This window comes from Vitis riparia, chromosome 1 (genome assembly GCF_004353265.1).
Source record: "Vitis riparia cultivar Riparia Gloire de Montpellier isolate 1030 chromosome 1, EGFV_Vit.rip_1.0, whole genome shotgun sequence".
In the NCBI taxonomy this organism is placed as follows: domain Eukaryota; kingdom Viridiplantae; phylum Streptophyta; class Magnoliopsida; order Vitales; family Vitaceae; genus Vitis; species Vitis riparia.
The window spans coordinates 20,088,434-20,103,325 of NC_048431.1; the positions used below are offsets into that span (position 1 = coordinate 20,088,434).

General features: G+C 36.3%; 1 protein-coding gene across 1 annotated transcript; it reads left to right on the top strand.

The window, feature by feature from the left end:
• The first annotated feature begins 534 nt into the window (after positions 1–534).
• Positions 535–5,072, top strand: LOC117916324 (zinc finger CCCH domain-containing protein 17). Its single transcript, XM_034832281.1, has 3 exons — positions 535–772; positions 2,355–2,465; positions 2,654–5,072. The coding sequence occupies exons 1-3, from the start codon at positions 647–649 to the stop codon at positions 4,742–4,744; spliced, it is 2,328 nt and encodes a 775-aa protein (XP_034688172.1). The 5' UTR covers positions 535–646; the 3' UTR covers positions 4,745–5,072.
• The last annotated feature ends 9,820 nt before the right edge of the window (positions 5,073–14,892 follow it).

The following is a 14,892-nucleotide window of genomic DNA, read 5'->3' on the forward strand; positions in this document are numbered from 1 at the left end:
TTATTTAATTAAAAAGGATGAAATGATTTCCAATTTTCAAATATAACTTTCTATTTTTTTGACCTAAAAAATAGACAATATTTTACTTTTTAGGTTTGAAAGTGGGGGAGATTATATTTATAAATTTTGGATATTTTATTTTTTTAATCAATTAATTTAGAAAATAGTCGATTAATACCGTGAGGTATTGCATTTTTGTTGAATTTATTGAGGTGGCATTTGATGAAAACATTTTTGTATGGGAAGTAAATGGAAGAATTTCCAAAATTTAATTTAATTTAATTAATTGAGTATAATTTTGAGCTGGGCCAAGGGTTCCCAAAATAGCTGGGGTACGGTCGGGCCCAAACTCGAAGGGGAGTATGGGGGCGAATTAGAATCACCCAGGGAGGGTACCCAACACTGTACACCTTTCAAAAATAGCCACGTGGCAAACGGAAGCGCGTAGGCTCAGACACAAACACGACCTTAAAATTAGAAACTAGGCTTAGCTCCCTTCTAAGGTCTCACATTACTCTCTCTCTCTCTCTCTCTCTCTCTGGCGGCTCTCTCCTCCTCTCCTTCCCTCTCTCTACAAATCCCCAATTGTCATCTCTCTCTGCGTCTCTGCAAATTCACAGAGAGAGATAAGCAGAGTTCAACCGCCATGGTCGCGGCCACCAAGGACTCGACAGCTCCGTCTCAGCCCTCGGCAGCGCCTCCAGAGGAGGACGCGTTAAAGAGGAATACCGATTGCGTTTATTTCTTGGCGTCGCCTCTCACCTGCAAGAAGGTTTGCTTTCTCTTTGCCTTTTTTTTCCTTCTTTCCCTTTTTTGGTTTTCAGGGTTTTAGGGTTTTCATCGAGGTGTTTGGAATTGGGGATCTCGCAATTAGGGTTTGGATCTCGTTAGGGTTTTGAGTGAGCGTTAGGGATTGTGCGTTTTGTGGGGGTTTTGGATGTGTTGAGTGCTGTTGCGGGGTTTATTAGGGTGGATTTGGTTGATCTGTGTACGTAAATCGACTGCTGTTTTGATGCGTCTGAGGAGTTAATGCGGGTCGGGTTTGGTTGATTGATCTGATTAGGAAATTTCAGAAGCTAATGTCACCATGAAAATCAGTCCATCTTTTATTGGAAAGGACGGATTTTCGAGGGATGGGTTATGGCGGTACTGTTGGCGGTAATGGATTTTTGAAATATTTCATAAATCTGGCTCCGAATGGGTGTCGGAGATAGTAGGTTCTTTTTCCCTTATAAGATAGATTGGGAATCTATTTCAAATTGGGTTGGCCTTGCGGCCCTGACGATGGATAACAAAATGCTGCTTGGTAGACCACAACAGAATGGTTTTGGGGGCAATGCTCTTTGTGATCTTTCACCTAACTTTGCTCTTTTGGGCAATGTTATGTTTCCCCTTTAGGCCTGGCTCAAAGGGTAAATGGATGGGGAGGGTTTGTGGGAGGTTCCTGGTTCAAGTCCCATGGGGACAAAAGTTTACCTATAAAAAAAATAGTTTGCTCTTTTGGGCAATGCCGTTGGTAATCGATCACGCAAGATTGCTTCCCTTCCCATACAACTGAATGGTTTTGGCGGGCAATGCTTTTTGTAACCAATCATCTAAATTTGGCTTGGATACAGCAACTGGATGCTTTTGGGGGGCAGTGTCTTTTCGTGACTTTTGGTTGCTATTGAATTTGTGACTAGTTTTTGATCTGGAGTTATCAATTTTAGAAGAAAGTTTATTAGATATGTGACCTCCAAAGTCAATGGATGAATTGGACTACGAGTTAGAATTGTTAATTTAGTTCCCCTTTGGATATACTTACCGTTCTTTGTTTTTAAAATAAAAAACTTCTTTATAAAAGGAGAAAGTTTTGTACAAAAAATATCGATTTACTTTATGTATTTAAAATTATTTTCTAAAAATATGGATTTACTTTAAGTATTTAAAATTACTTTAGAAGTTTTAAAATTTGAGGTGATAAAATTTTTTCAATGCCTCAATTTTTTTAAACAGTTTTTAGAACTATTGCTTTTTCAATGTAAGCCTCTAATAGTTCTTGTATCTTATATAAAAGTTATTACTATTTTCTTATTTTAAAAGTAGAAAACAAGAAGTGTATCCAAACAGACACTTAAGTGTTTGATTTTGCTGATGGTGTTCTTTCAGTGCATTTGGTATAAAACATGTCTAAATGATTGTATATATTCTTGCAAGCATTTTTAGTTATGTTTCAATAACTTTTACCAAATCATATTTAATGAAGATGAAAACAAGTTTCTTTAAAATTTTAAAAACTTGAATAAATTTGTTTGTTGCTTATATATATCATTGGTGATTTATCTAATGCTTCTTGATTTTCCCCTTGTTATCAGGGAAGTGAATGTGAGTATCGCCATAGTGAACATGCCCGGATGAACCCTAGGGATTGCTGGTTCTGGTTGAATGGTAATTGCTTGAATCCAAAGTGTTCGTTCCGGCATCCGGTAAGCATCCTCTCGTCTTGCTGGAACTATGAATGTCTGTTTTTATATTAGATCTGCTGTGAAATTCTCTAAATATGAAGCAAAGATGATGGAAATTGAAAATAGCATGTCTTAATTTATATTTTCATATTGTTCTAATTTGTTGTGTTAGAATTTTTTATTATTAAATGCCTCTCTTCTCTTTTCAGCCTCTTGATGGCTTGTTGGGAACCCAAGCTACAACTCCTTCAGGATCTTCTATTCCTACATCTCAGTCCGTGGCACCACCTGCACCTCATGTTCCTGCACCTCATGTTCCTGCATCTCATGTTCCTGCACCTCATGTTCCTGCACCTCATGTTCCTGCACCTCATGTTCCTGCACCTCATGTTCCTGTACCTCATGTTCCTGCATCTCATGTTCCTGCACCTCATGTTCCTTATAGCTCTTCGGGTAAACAATCAGTCCCCTGCATTTTCTTCCAGAAGGGACTGTGCTTAAAAGGTGACAGATGTGCCTTTTTGCACGGACCAAATCCTACTGGTAACAAAATCCCACAAGCGCCAGCAGCTACTCCTGGCACTGAGCCTCCGTCTCTTAAGAAGGTGTTTGGTGGCCTTGAAAAGTGTACTCAAGAGCAGAGGGTTCTGCAGCCAAACTTCTCAAAGTTGTTTGAAGTGCCTCGTCCAGCAAAACCAGCTACAAAAACTGAAACTGCTCCACCAAAACACGCAGTTAGCACTGACAAAACTGCAGTGCCACCTGCAGGCTTGCGTGATGAGCTACCTAGGTACAAAGCAACTGATGTGCCTCCTGCCAGCAATGGAAACAGTGCGAATAGGTCCAATCGGATGCATCAGTCTGATGTATCAGATGATCACAGTTTTCAGAATGGTGGTAAGGATGTTGATGAGTTTTATAGAGAGTCCTCTCCTGGTTTTGATGTCCTTGTTGATGATGATCTCAGAGATTCTGATTACTATCATGATGAAGATCAGTTTGGAGGTGATGGAAGGAATTTGAATTCTATGAATGAATTTGACATTGGCCGATCTTCTGATTACAATTCAATGGCTGATATGGACCGAGAAATGTTCCGTGATCCACATGGCTATGACTCCTATGAGCACATGCATGGGCAGTATCCTTGGGATCATCGCAGGTCTTCATCAGAGAGGATGCTAGTGGGGGCAGCTCCTCTGGAAAGGAGGGGTTACCGTAAATCTGAGAGCCCTGATCAAATCAATGAATCAGATTTGCGACATCGCTTATCAAAGCACAGGAGAGTTAATGGTTTAAGATCAGTTGTTAGTCATGACTATGACCTAGACAATCATGCTGAAGAGAGGAGTCATCGTGGTCCGTCTCGAAGGGATTCACACCATGTACCTACACATGAGAGCTCCCTTAGCAGTCGCCTTCGGGGCAGAATAAAGCTTCCCAGGAGATCTTCTCCTGTCAATGGTAGTGACTTGCGTGTTGAAAAGGATATGGACAGGGGAAGGAACTGGGGCAGATTGTCACCTGGAAGGCAACAAATTTCCTCCCAGCAGGGAAGGCTTCGAGACAGAATAAGAGGAAGGGTTCAAGAGGATTCCATTACTGATGCAAGAAATTCTTGGAACCAGCGCATCAGAAGGGATATAGTGGATGATGGCGTTGCTGATTTTGCTGGTCCAAAGAGCCTTGCAGAGCTGAAAGTTGTGAAGAATACGGAGAGCAAGGAGCAGCGAATGAAGGTTCAACAATCATTGTCCCTTGGAAGGCAGAGAAACTTAAAGATAGAGGGTCAGCAACAATCTGAAGATGACCTATCGTTTGAAGGGCCGAAGCCTCTTAGTGTGATTCTGAAGAGAAAAAGGGGAGCTGAAACAGCAGTTTCTGGGAGTGGAATGGTGCATGGAAATAAAGAAGAAAATGATCCAGAAGGCAAGGATGGTTTCATGAGCAGCCCCAAGACTACAGAAGTTGATGTAGTTGGAAGTGTAGAAGATGGTTTGATCCTAACAGAAAAAGATCAAGCAGCTGATAATGAGTCTTCTCAAGTGCCCAGCATGAATGAGCTTGAAACTGAAGATGGGGTGATTGGTGATGGAGTAACAGAAGATCAAGATCATGAGCTTGAAGGCTTTGATCAAAGGGATGGAGATGGAGACGGAGACGGAGAGTATGAATATGAGCAGGGTGACGAGGCAGAGTATAATTTAGAAGAGGGTGAAAATGTGGACCCTGAAGAGGAATACATGGATGATGAAGATGGGGATGACTTTGCTAAGAAGATTGGGGTCATGTTCTCGTAAATTGAGAGAGAGAAGCAAATACAGGAGTGACTGCTCTCCTTGCTATGATCCTGCCTTGTGTGGAGGAACTCCTAAGCTTTTATTTAGGTTGGTTGATTCTGAATTGGCATTGTGGCTGCTACATTTTCTTGGTAGAAGTAGGGATGTTAAGCTTTTTCCTTTGTATTAATTGAAGCCCTTTTTCCATGTATCTAAACTGATTGAATGGTAAAATTTTCTTTATGCCTCAGGCATTTTGCCATGTCCCGCTCCAGTTGAAATTTGGTTGCAAGGCCCATGACTGTAACAGTTAGAAAGTTAATAAGAAAGTTTGAAATTCTCTTCTTCAGTTGTTGCTCTTAACAGTTTCTTTGCTTCAACTTTCTACCAGATTTGCCAAATTCTCCAAATTCTTCCTATTTGTATTGGAGATTTATTTATCTCTTTGTTAATTGTTAATGGGGGGGTCTATGAGCATCTCTCCTCTTGTAAGATTTTGGAGAAGACAGTAGCTAGTGTGAACAAACTAAAACATACCTCAATGCCCACCCATCATCTTGGTTAAGTTCCATATGCGTTCCTTCCTCTTGTACAAGCCAAGATTCTACTATTACAGGGAAGGGAATCATTCATATATTTATCCTACTCCTAACATATTGAAGTGTTTCTTTATGTACAAATTTTCTTTATATACAAATTATAACGGTTAATTTTACTCACATTCACTAAGATTTAAGCTAAATACATTTAGTTGTCATTAGGTTTAAAATTTCATTAAATACCTCCCTTATTTCAAAGAAAAGGAAGGTGAGTAAAAATAATAAATAAAATTTTAAACTAATGATGATTATGGATTTAACCAAAACCTTAGGAAAGGTGAGTTAAGTTAAACTCAAATAATAATAATAGTAGTAATAAAAATGTCTACCAAAAATTGGGGTGCCATCCAAACACATAAGAGGTTTACCATGCACAATAAATACTCCTTGAACCATCAATCAAGCTAAAAAGGAAATTTCAAGCACAATTATTTAAAATATAAGATTGAGGATTCATATTTAAAGAAAATAAATAAATAAATGAAAGTAGTCCATAATTTTTATCTAGTTTATTAATGCTAAACCCAATTTCTTAAATCATAATTTTAGATTAATTAAATTTATTCAATTAATAGTTTTGATGACTCTCAAATGCTCCTTTCACAAATAATCCAATCACAAGTATAATTTATAGACTAATACATCTTGATAATGTTGTTGAATGTACTTCCCAAACAATCATTAACTATTGTATGTTAGTAAAGATAAGATATGGAACATCTTGTAGCTCACACTCACACCTAGAATGACTTGGTAGAATCCCTTATCAAACACTTCAAATTAATTATTCAAACCTTACAAATGAATATACATTACTTACTTCTGTTTATGAACATGCTATTATGTATGTTGCGGTTTTAATTTACATTTGAACTATTCTTTATGATGAATACTGCACTTAACAACTTGTACTTGGTAAACAATAAAATATTTTCCACTTATGAATTTTTAGTTGTACATTTTATGTACCAATTGCACCCATACAAAGCAGTAAAACAATTTTTGAATAAGACTTGAGATTTATGTGGAACTTGATTTTTTATCTGTCATAAAGTATCTTGAAACCTTAACAAGTGAAGTTTTTAGGGCATGCTTTGAAAATTGTCGTTTCTCTATCATTCATTTACAAAATTTTGCAAACCAATTATCACATGTATTCGCTAATTAAAAAAAAAAAGTCACATATCTTTGCTACAAATATAGTACAAACTTGTGTTTTTACCAAAATGCTTTTATGCACACATATGAACTAGAAACCCAAATCCTCAAATAAAATGTGTCATCATAAAGTAGGAGCTCAAGTGGAAACCATTGAAACCTATAGGAAAATATTGGCTTCCTTAGAATTCAATTCCGAAATTGACTTAATAGTACTCCACTAAAGAGAGTTAGTTGCACTCTAGTATCTTATGCAATTACAATAAGGCAAATGTTAGGCCTGTAACCTACTATCCACTACAAGGTAATGTTTGCAAACCTTCAAAAAAACTAGTGTTTGTAATCTAACAAGGTAGTGTCATCAACCTATAAAGATTACCTTTCCAATCATTGGGTTCCAAATCCTCTTATTATGTAATCAATTTACATATTCTACTTCCAAGTAGCATATGTCAAATTTCACTAAAGAAATTGTGTTGGTAGATTGGAACGTTGGTCACGTCCATCAGCTCCCCTTGTGTTTGAATGTTATAAGCGCTTGGGTGAATGCACTATAAGGTTAGGGCATGTGCCTTTCCGGATAGCAATTGCTTTTAAGAGAGTCGGTAGCGCCTGAGGTCCTACAAGTTGTTATGGCCATAATCCTCTGATTACTACCCAAAAAGTGCTATTTTGTGTATTTAATTCATTATGTTTTAAGCACTTTTGTGTAGTAGTTCTCCATTCTTATTCCAATTGGCATGTTAAGGACCTAGCAATGACTTCTAATCATATTTGTGGCTAGTTTTAGTGTTTTGACAGCTTTTTGGATCATTAAGACAAGCCAAGTAAAGGAGAGAAGCAAAGAGGAAAAACAGAGGAAAACAGAGTGAAGAAAACAGAGGACAACAGCTGCAGTCTTCCTTCACACTTTTAGAGCACTTCCCGAAGCCCATTTTCTACATGCTATATACCATTTCAAAGCTCAGGAAGTCAAGAATCCAACGCTTCAAACCGTGTACGATTTGGAGCTGAAATGAGGAAGATATGGCCTTTGGAAGACAACTGCACCAAGCATGTGCGAATTTCGCACCACCAGCCATGCATGTGCGAATTTCGCACCACCAGCCCATGCAAGTGCAAAATTCGCAACAGCCCATGCGTCTTTGGTGCGAAATCTCCTCTATTCTGCCGACTCCACATGAGATCTTTTCTTATGTATTTTTGATGTAAATTCCTTTCTTATCCCTGTAATTAGCCAATCACAGGCTTTGCTTTGTAAAGACTATAAGAGGGGTGGAAATCATCTCTCGAATGATATGTTATGTTTTACACTTAGTGAAATACAAGGCTCTCTTTGCTTTCCTTTTCTCTCTACTATTTTCTTTTTCTTGGAAGCCAAACAACCTCTGAGGATGTTTTCCCAGAGGATGAGAGGCTAAACTTTTGGTTTCTTGGAGTGAAGGAAGCTAGGTGAAAAGTCCAGATGCTAAAGTGGAAAACTCTCGTGCATTAAATACAGGTAGTTGGAGTTCATAAATGGCTTTTAAATCTAAAGTTTTGCTTTAAATCCCTTAGAATCACTTTGAATGGCCAATATATGTTAAGCTTTAGGTCTCTGTGGATACTTATTGCTAGATCCATATCAGACCATTAGTTATCATGTACGAGCCATTGGAATATGGCTCAAGGTGAAGACCCATAGTGTCTAAAGCCATTAATGGAACCTGACTACCATTTCTATTGACTTTTTATGGATTAAATCTTCATTGTTAAACCTATACCGGTTCGGGAAACAACCATCCTTTATGTTGTTGTCCCCAATACGAGAAGAAGAATCCGGAATTTCCACTTTGCATTCTGAACTTGATCCTAGCAACCCTTAGCTCCGGGAGACTTTCTTTCTTCCATTTTTACCTAGTTCTATATTAGTTTAGTTTTAAACACCACTTTCAAAACAAATTTTCTTTTCTTTTAAACTTTAACTTTTTGACAAAGGAAATCATCAGACTCAATTTCTAATCTTGAGTATATCACTAGTAGAATGAAAACCCATCCCAGAGTTCGACCCTAGAGCTGCTATATTATAGTAGCTTTGCTACGCTAGTATGAGGTCATAGGATTTATAAATATTTTTGATTAAAACACCCGACTGGGCACTAATCATCCTCCTAATTACATGTCCTTGGACACACTCTTTCAATCCCATAAGATATCATGATGCCTCTATTGAGAATACTGTTAACATAGAGCCTTTAAAAATATGACATGATGTAATAAACTTTTGAATTTTATTATTTATTAATAAATTTCAAGTTCATTTTTATATATGCTATTTCCATGCATTATACTTGTAAGCCTTCTAGCTTACACCTCTTGTATTGTATGTGATTTGGGTGTATTAGGAGTCGCATAGAAGATCCAAGTCACGAATTCCTTGAAAGTGGATGACTTGTTCACCACTAGTTCATGAGCCTGGACAACCCATTAGAGGTTGTAGTACACTACTTCCTAATTGGAGGGATAACTGGTCTTGGTCATTAGGATGAGTTTCCCATGGTGAATACACTAATATGTATGGTTACATATTGGATATGACCTACAATGAGTCGTGACATAAGTCTATCAAGTTGTTATGACTTCACTAAGTCGCTTCATTGTGTTGTCTCTCAACCTTGAGAGAATACCGAACTTGTGCTAAAGTTAGCGGTGACTTTGACCTACAAGTGAGATCGTAAGTTGATCATATATTCCTTATTGATTAGGTCAATCTTGATGGAAGCTAGTAGCAATAGGTATTTTCAATAGAGGTACTATGATATCTTATAGGATTGAGACAAAGTATCCTCTTGAGTGATCCTAAGAAAGTGCATTCATGTAAACTATGACCATTATAGATCCTTAAGTGGATATTGACATAACCTCTTGGAGAGTTAAGATATGTCAATTGAACACACAATAGAATGATTTGTAACTTAAGGATAGTAAATGTAGTCTTGAGAGGCTGATAACCTTTACTTTGTTAGACTACGAACACCAGTTCATGGAAAGACTGAACGCAATGGATATTAAGTCACTGATTTGAGCACTTGGTGTCTAGTTGTTATTTACATATGGTACTAGAGTGCAGTTAATTCTTTATCATAGGATGTTAAATTAACTTCAAAATTGGATTGTGAGGAAGCTAGTATTGTTTTATGGGTCCTAGTGGTCCTTGTTCGAACTCATATACCTTGTTAGCACGGTTTATGAGGGTTGGATTGACTCTTGGTTCACTTTTACACATAAGGGAATTTTAATAATTATGTAAGATTATATAAGGGTTAGTGAAAAAATTCTTTAGATTGAACTAATTGATTAATTAGAAGGCCTTATAGGGTTAATTAATCAATTAGGACCCATTTCAGGCTAGATTAAGTAACCCAAGCCCTTGGTGGACTCAAGTTACTTAAACCTAGTTAGAGAACCCTATAAATATCTCCTTAGGGGTTAAGGTTTCAAGATTAGTTATCTTTCACCACCTAGAAAGAAGAGAGAGACCTAGCCTCCACTTTCCCTAACTTTACCATCGATTGAGTGCCAAGTGCAAGGTTGAGTCATCATGACGAAAGATTGTGGCTCTATGAGTAGACTCTTCTTAAATGGAATTGATTTGGGAACATCCAAATCAAAGGTGAGCATGCTAATCTCAATATTTAAATCCTATTTTTGTTTTTATATGCATATTTCCTCTATGCTTAGGATTTAGAGAAAGCCCGAGAAGATTTGCATATGCCTAACTTGATCTAGGTATAGAGAATGGAGAGATCTAGGATTCATTACAAATACCTATTGCTACCAACCTCTATCAATAGTAATCAAATCTATAAGAATATATTACCACCTTAGGGTCTCACCTATAAGTCAAAACTTCCTATTGACTTCAACACAAACTCGATATCCTCTCACGGTTGAGAGTCTATGTAGTATAGTAGCTTGGTGAATCATAACAACCACATCATGACTTACTGTAGGTCCTATCTAACGTGTAACCATATAAACTAGTGCACTCACCACAAAAATCTCATCTTAACAGCCAAGACAAGCCATCCATCCAATTAGGAGGTAGTGTACTATAGTCTCTAATGAATTGCCAAAATCTATGAACTGATTGTGAACTACTTATCATTTTGTAAGGAAATCATGACTTGAATCTTTTGTATAACTCCTAATGCACCAAAGTCATGTACAATACAAGTGATATAGACATGAATACTTATATAACTAATTAATGCATAAGAGATGATAAAGAAAATAAAAACCATAGACAAATAAATTTATTAATGAATCTAACATGTGTTACATCATATCATACTTTTCAAGGCTCTATCCCAACATTTTCATTAATAAGATTTGATCTCTGAGCATGCAAATCACATGTATAACACTATTTTCTCTAGATATAAGTTTTAATGTATACTATGCTTCCGCTCGTTAGATTTAAAGAGTTCTAAAAACAATTTGCATATACTTTAACTAAAGAGGAAAATGGAGATATCTAGGTATTCCTACATTAATAATCTCAAAAAAACTAGACATGCGTTTCATGGATGTTGTTAAGACATATTTATGTGGATTTATATATAATGACATATACATGAAAATTTTAGAAGAATTTAAATTGTTTGAAACAAATAATGCAAAACCTCATAACATGTACTTAATCTTGCTACAACCATACTTGTATAGATCGAAGTAATCCAAACACATGTGGTGTAATTCCTTAATGAATACTTATTAAACGAAGGGTATGCTATATATATCCATGCATTTTTATAAAGAAATAAGAAATCAAATTTAAAATTATTATAATATATATTGATGACTTAAATCTTGGGACTCCTAAAGAGCTCACAAGAACAACAATTTATTTGAAAAATGATTTTGAGATGAAAAATCTTGGAAAAACAAAATTGTTTCAAATTATAGATCAAACATTTTTCAAATGAAATTTTAGTCCATAAATCAACATACATTGAGAAAATTCTAAAATGCTTTTACATGGTCAAAGCATTGCTGGGAATTCTAGATTCCTTAATTCCTTGGCCTTAGATCTCGTAGGGTGCATGCATTCTATCCTAAGCGTCTCTAGATCTAAAGTAGTGAAAAGCTATGACTTTATAAACCAAAAAAAATACTATATCTAAAGCTCAAACCTATAATCTTGATGTTCCCATATCGAATTCCATCCAACGAAGATGTCGTGGTCATTATAGAACTTGTCTACTCAATGATCTTCTACCCAATCTCTCCCTTCATGGATGCTAGGCATGAGAGAATGATAGAATTATCTTTTTCCTTGATGCTAGCTAGTGTTCCTTGTTAGGATGGACCCCTTAAAATCATGACATGATGTAGAAAATTCAGAATTCATTATTCATTTAATGATATTTCAGATTCACTTTTATCTATTTTATTCCATGTTTTATACTCTGAGCATTCTGGCCTAGTATCTCTTTCTTACAAGTAGATGGATTTTTCACAGTCAATTTGTGGACTTAAGCAATCCATTTGAGGTTGTAGTGCACCACCTCCTAATTAGAAGGATGACTAGTCTTGACAATTGGGACAAGCTTCTTATGTCGGTGCACTAATGTGTATAGTTATACATTGGACAAAACTTATGGTGAGTCATGACATAAGGTTATCGAATGGTCATGACCTCACCAAGTTGTTATACTATATTGTCTCTCAACCTTGAGAAGAATGATGAAATTGATGTTCAACAAATATATTCAAGTGATTATAACCTAACAAATTAATTCGCAAAGGCTTTGCTAAGCTCAATATTTAGGAAATTAATGTATAATATTGAAATACATTGATTCAATGATTTTTCTTATTAAACTTTTGTAGCATACTTATATCAATTTGAGAGAAAGTATACTTATAAGGAGATGTGTTAAAGATGTTGACATGCTGCACCTTTTTTTTTTTTTTCAAGATTTGTCCTGTTAAGTTTTTCTAGCAAGATTTTTAATGATACTGTTGAGTTGTAAATAGAATGGGAGAATTATTTTCTTATTATGTTAGTTTCCTATTTCTGTAAATAGATAGTTTTATGATTTAGGAATAAGTTAGTTTCCTATTATGTCTCTTGTTTCCTATTTCTTCTCTTGTAATCTCCTATATAAATTGTGTATAGTCAATCTAATAGACATAACTTTTTATTTTTCATCCCATATTTCTTGTCATGGTATCAGAGCTGTAGGTTTTTAGGACCTGGGCATCATTTTGGCATTCATCGCCATTTTTCTAGCCTTCATAGCTGGATTTGTTTTTGATTCATGTGTTCTTTACAAACCTATTGGAACTTGTTCAATAGTGAAGAAATGGAGAAGCTGAGAAGCTTGTTGGGATCCCTTAACAAACCTATTGGAACTTGTTCTTTGGCTCTTTTAGGTACACCTTCACTCTCTTTTTGCATAAATGCCTCACACCAGGTTTATGATGACTCTTGGATAATAGACTTTGGTGCCACAGACCATATGACCTCCAAATCTCAACTTTTCCATACCTATATCCCTAGCCCAAGGAACAAGAAAATTGCAGTGGCCAATGACTCTTTAGCTACTGTTGCAGGTTTCAGAGACATATACATCACATCTACCCTTATTCTTAAAAATTTCCTCCATGTACCAAAAAATATTGGCCAACCTTGTTTCCATTCAAAAACTTACCCATGATCTTAAATGTTATGCTATTTTTTTCTTTTCTTATTGTGTTTTTCAAGAATAAGGCTCGGGGGAGAGGATTGGACTTGCTAAGGAAATGAGCGGCCTTTACCACCTTGAATCATCTTAGAAAACTAGTAATAATTTGTCGTTGTCTTTTCTTAGTTCCTCAAATAAAGATACCATTTGGTTGTATCACCTACGTCTAGGTCATCCATCTTTTAGGTTTTAAAGGTTATGTTTCCTCATTTGTTCCAAGGATTAGATATTTTTGAGTTTCATTGCAAAACTTGTGAATTGGCAAAACATACTCGTGTATATTTTCCTATTAGCAATAAAAGAAGTTCTCATCCTTTTCATTTGATTCATAGTGACATATGGGGTCCTTCGACTATACCTAATGTTTTTGGGGCTCGTTGGTTTGTGTCCTTAATTGATGACTGCACTCGGGTTACATGGATCTTTCTTCTTAAACAAAAATTTGATGTTAGCATTGTTATACCTAATTTCCACTCAATGGTTCAAACCCAATGTGGGGTTAAAATAAAAAGCTTTAGGACAGACAATGCTAGAGATTACTTCAACCAGATTTTGTCACCCTATTTTCAATCATAGGGCATTCTCCATGACTCATCATGTGTTAACACACCCCAACAAAATGGGGTAGCTAAGAGGAAAAATGGGCATTTACTCAACATAACCCAAGCCTTACTTTTTCAAGGGAATGTTCCTAAGTCCTATTGGAAGGAAGCTATTCTTACTGCCACATACATGATAAATAGAATTCTTTTACGAGTGTTAGACAACAAAAGCCCCGTAAAGATACTTAAGAGTTTCTATCCACACTTTAGAACTCAAATAGGCTTACTACTAGGGTATTTGGGTGCACTACATTTGTTCATGTCCACAACCAACATAGAGACAAGTTAGACCCTTGAGCCATAAAATGTGTCTTCTTTGGCTACTAATCCACTAAAAAAGGATACAAGTGTTACAATCCCTCAACCAAAAAATTTTACATCTTTGCAGATGTCACCTTCACAGAAAATAAACCTTTTTTCCCCAAGTCTTCTCTTCAGGGGGAGATTTTAATAATAGAAGATAATCCTTATGAGTCATTTGAACCTCTTGATCTTCCTTATGTCTCAACCCATGGTGATGAAGAACTTGAGTCATCCAAGTCAATCACACCTGAGTTACCAAATTTTACCACTGAACCTATGTCATCCCTTGTTCTAACCAGTGTCACTCGCAATTTTCCACAATTTTCTAAGGTGTATTAAAGGGAAAAGGCCATTCCAGAATAAAAGTAGGTCCAAGAATCCAACTCAAACCCTGGGAATGAAATCACGGTAAGATTAGACCCACCTTTACATACACAACCTGGTGAAACTTCCATTGACTCAACAGACAACCTAGACCTAAACCTTCCTATTGCTGTCAGAAAAAGCACTAGAGAATGCACTAACCGACCACTCTATCCACTATCACACTATGTGTCTCTTAAACACCTATCACCAGCCCACAAGAATTTTATTATGAGTCCAAACACCACCATCAACCCTAACACTGTTTCTGAGGCTTTGACAAAAAGGGAATGGAAGAATGCTATGAGAAAAGAGATGAATGCATTAAAAAAAGAATAAAACATGAGAGATTGTTGAAAGACCAAAAAGGAAAAACATTGTTGATTGCAAGTGGATTTTCACACTGAAATATA